A 4,792-nucleotide genomic window follows, 5' to 3' on the forward strand; every position below is an offset into this window, starting at 1 on the left:
TTTGAAGGCACATTTATTATACATTTTCTCGACTTCTCTTTTTGGCAAGACCTAAGACAACTAGGAAACGAGAGCTGACAACTGGTAGCTGATGAAAGCTTGATCCATTTATATTTTCAATCGACAAAAGCACTTTATTTTTCAACAACACAACAACATCTATATCTATAACAACACTTACCTCAACATGGAATCCGAAAATTTGACTTTTGAACAGCAAGCACTGATGACGATGATGCAATCGCTTCAGCGGCTACTGGAACAACAACAACAAGTACCACAGGAGGACGAGATTATGCATGGCACCGATAACAACAATCATCGCAACTTGTTGCAAGCATTACGACCCGTTAAGCCTGATACTTTCAGTGGCGAACGTAATTCAAGAAAGGTTGAGGCATGGTTGTACACAGTATCGAAGTATTGTGAATTGGTGCGCATGTATGATGAGGAGCAGCGTGTATTGTTTGCGGTGGCATTGCTTCGTGATGGTGCAGTAACTTGGTGGCGGCAGTTGGAGAATGATAGCAGTGTGGTGACTCCTCATGATTGGAATGGATTCTGTGAAGCTTTTCGTACGGAGTTCAAGCCCGAAAACGCTGAACAACTTGCTCGTCAGAAGTTGCAGGAGCTAAGGCAACGTGGTTCAGTGTCATCGTATATTCGTATCTTCAGGGATACAATGCTGGAGTTACCTGAAATGGACGTCAAGGATGCTCTCTTTGTGTTCACGAATGGATTGAAGTATGAAGTCAAGTTGCACGTGTTGGTTACCAAGCCCGAGTCGTTGCATAAGGCGTATGAAGTAGCTGAATCATATGAAGCTGCTCAATGCGTAGCTCGTGGTGTTCACAATCCTCGTCCTATGAATACTTTTGGATTCCACAATCATCGTAACGTGCATACAAGTCAAGGTCCAACGCCTATGGAATTGGATACCATGGCAATCACACAATCCAATCGTGCTCGTGTTCGTTGTTTTCGTTGTGGCAAGATGGGCCATTACAGGCGTGAATGTCGTCAGCCAAGAAGTGATGGTCATGAAGGACAACAAGCAACGAAGAAGGATTTTCCCAACGCGCGTGCGTAAGTAAGGGGATACGTACGCGCCATCATGAACTTCCCCCTAAACAAGAACAAAGCTGGTCGCTGGAAGATCAGGGGAGCGTTCAGGTGTCTCATGGCAACAAGGATCTTTCAGTGGGGTTGGCTGATCATGCTTCGAGTGGTGATGAAGTGAACAAGGCAGCTGTGGGTAGCCAACACGGTGATGATGCTGACCATATTGCTCTCGCCGAGGAGAATAAGCTGCAGGAAGATCGTCGTCATTTGGAGGAGTTGCATTCATATGCTGGAGGCTCATTACCATTGTATGGCGGCAAGACAAAGCATAAGAAGTTTTTGGCGTTGATTGACACAGGAGCCAGTGCAAGTTATGTGTCGTCAAGGTTGTGTAAGGATTTGAAGGGCATCAATGTTGATACGCGCGAGGTTGAGACTGCTGGCGGGCACAAGCTGGAAATCTCCAAGAAGGTGGTGTTCTCGTTTTCGATGGCTGGTTGTGATATGGAAGTTGAAGCATACGTATTGAACACCAAGTTTGATATCATCCTTGGAAGGAATTGGCTGGCAGCCTACGCACCAGATGTGAATTGGAAAACGGATGTTTGTACGATTGTCATGGATGGCAAGAAGTACATGTTGGAGCCTGAGCGATACTTGGGTGACTCTGGTGTGCGTTACTTGTTATCTCATAAGCAAGTTGGAAAAGCCGTGCGAAAAAAGGATGTCGAAGTTATGTATATGCTGCATTTGTTGGAGGCTGACATTCAAGCAAAGGATATCCCACCTATGATGAAGGAGTTGGTGGATGAATATGAAGAAGTCTATCGAGATGAATTACCTGGTCTACCACCTGTCAGGGATGTGGAGCATGTGATTGATACTGCCGATGCAAAACCCATCGCGAGACCACCTTTTAAAATGTCACCATTGGAGCTTGACGAGTTGCGTCGCCAATTGGATGAGCTGTTGAAGCTGGGACTTATCAAGCCAAGCGTATCTCCATGGGGGGCACCAGTATTGTTTGTAAAGAAGAAGGATGGGACGATGAGGATGTGTGTTGATTATCGGGCGTTGAACAAGGTGACGATACGAAATCAACATCCTCTCCCAAGAATTGGTGAATGCCTGGAGCGGCTTCAAGGAGCAACGTTTTTCACAAGTTTGGACCTCAAATCAGGGTATCATCAGATTCGTATCAAGGAGGAAGATATTCCTAAGACAGCATTTAATACTCGGTACGGGCAATTCTCTTTCTTGGTGTTACCTTTCGGTCTGTGTAATGCACCACCAACGTTTCAAGGCCTCATGAACCGTGTCCTTGGAGATTGTATCGACCATTTTGTGCTTGTCTACTTGGATGACATACTTATTTACAGCAAGTCGATGGATGATCATTTGCGGCATGTGAGGATGGTATTGGAGAAGCTACGGGATGCAAAGCTATATGCCAACATATCGAAGTGCCATTTTGGACAAAAGGAAGTGGAATTCTTGGGTTTTCGAGTCTCAGGTGATGGCATACGACCAGCAGAAGGCAAATTGACAGCAATACAAGGATGGAAAGTACCTACAAACGTACAAGAAGTCCGTCAGTTCATTGGCCTTGCTCAACACTATCGTCGTTTTATACCTTGTTTTGCAAGCCTTGCCACACCATTGACTGATCTTACCAAAGGATCCGGACCAAAAAGAAGAGCAATCACATGGAATGATGCATGTCAAACAAGCTTCGATATGATCAAGGAGAAGTTGATGAGCGCACCAGTGTTGCAAGCACCAGACACCAGCAAGCCGTATAGGGTTGAATGCGATGCATCCGATGTTGGAGTAGGAGCAGTGTTGCTACAGCAAGATGATGAAGGAAGGTGGCATCCATTAGCATACGAATCTCATAAGTTGTCGAAAGAAGAGCATCATTACCCAGCACAGGAACGGGAGTTGTTGGCAATGTTGCATGCCTTAAGGACCTGGCGATGCTTTTTGGAGGGGCGACCATATCAGATTTTCACAGACCACAATTCGCTCAAGTATTTGAGATCACAAGCAAAGCCAACACCTAGGTTGATACGATGGATGAATGAGTTGGAACTTTTCGATCCTGAGATTTTATATAAGCCGGGCAAGGAGAATGACGTACCTGATGCTCTTTCGCGCAAGGATTATGATGCAGAAGCTGGCGACAAGACATTGGAGCCACAATATTTGTATGCAAGCATGAACAAGTTGCCGGATGACCATCGACAAGATTGGCCTCAGTATTATCTGAACAAGCCGAAGGAGTTGCCAAAGGAGGTGGATGATTTTCTCAAGCAGGAGCAGGACCATTTTGTGATTCATGACAACAAGGTGTATCGTAAAGTGAGGATGAAGAAAGGTGATGATGACTCGATGATGAAAGAAGTCCGCTATTTGCCGTTTGCTGCACGTGCCGATAAGGTCAAGATGTTCCATGATGGATTTGGTCATGCTGGAGGAAGGACTGTATTCGATTTGATGCGTACAAGGTATTGGTGGCCAACGATGAAAGTGGATATTCAAGACTGGTTGTCGATATGCCCATCATGCCAAATGAATGCTCGTCAAGACCATATACACCATGATCCAATGCACCCATTGCCGGTTCCTCAAGCATTTGAAAGGTGGCATTTGGATTTCATAGGGGAGCTGCCAAGGACTGTGCATGGAAACCGATGGATTCTCGTAGCCGTTGATTATACAACCAATTATCCTATCGCACGAGCTGTACATGTGGCGTCTGGAAAGGCTGTTGCTGATTTCTTGTACGAAGAGATTGTGATGCGATTCGGGTGTCCAAAAGAAATCCTCACTGATCGTGGCGCGAACTTTACAAGCAAGGTGCTGGCACATTATACAAAAAGGGTCAAGATTAATCACAAGTTAACGTCTGCGTTCCACCCACGTACCAATGGAAAGTGTGAAAGGCTCAATGGTACTCTCAAGGCGATGCTCAGGAAGTATGTCAATGGCGCACTCCATGTATGGGATGAGTATTTGGATGCAGCACTATTTGCGTGTCGAATCAGAACCCACCATACAACCGGCTATAGTCCTTTCTTTATGACATACGGACGTGATCCTATCTTACCAGGTGATTCTTTAAGACCATACATATCAGACCAAGCCCTCAAGGATCCTCGTGCCATGGCAGAGCTCACAGCTCAAGAGTTGGAAAAAGTGGATCAAGTTCGTGCTGCCGCTACACAACGCATGCAAGCTATTAGTCAAAAAGATAAGGAGCGATGGGATAAGGCACTTAACATTCTGGATTTCGATATTGGTGATTATGTGAAGCTGACACACGAAGGACGATATGGACTTGAGCCACGTTACAAAGGACCATTTGTTGTAATCGCCAAGAACCAAGACTTTGGAACCTACAAGTTGGAGACCATTCAAGGGCAACCATTAGCTTCATGGGTACATGTGGATCGACTAGCCAAGGTTAACTTTGACACGGAACCCACCACACCATGGTTTGACCCAAGGACAACACGCGCAGAATGGCGTTCACGTATGCATTTGGCCCCTGAAGAAGACAAAGTTGATAAGCTTGTTGGTCAAGACACCATTCCTGATGACTCTTGTGGCTCACCTTTGCAACATGTACAACACGATTCCCTCATTGCTCGAGGACGACCAATAGTTTCGGCGGGGGGTAATGTCGAGCAAAAGGTGCCTGTTATTGCGTCAAAACGCCGTTTTAAGC

General features: G+C 45.7%; 1 protein-coding gene across 1 annotated transcript; it reads left to right on the forward strand.

Moving 5' to 3' along the window:
* Positions 1–2,370: 2,370 nt before the first annotated feature.
* On the forward strand, positions 2,371–4,792 carry O0I10_013151 (uncharacterized protein; the record flags this gene model as incomplete). Its single annotated transcript, XM_058492972.1, has 1 exon — positions 2,371–4,792. A coding segment is annotated over one exon (2,422 nt), but the record flags the coding sequence as incomplete, so codon positions are not given.

The sequence above is a fragment of the Lichtheimia ornata genome (assembly GCF_029851405.1).
Source record: "Lichtheimia ornata isolate CBS 291.66 chromosome Unknown scaffold00271, whole genome shotgun sequence".
Lineage (NCBI taxonomy): Eukaryota > Fungi > Mucoromycota > Mucoromycetes > Mucorales > Lichtheimiaceae > Lichtheimia > Lichtheimia ornata.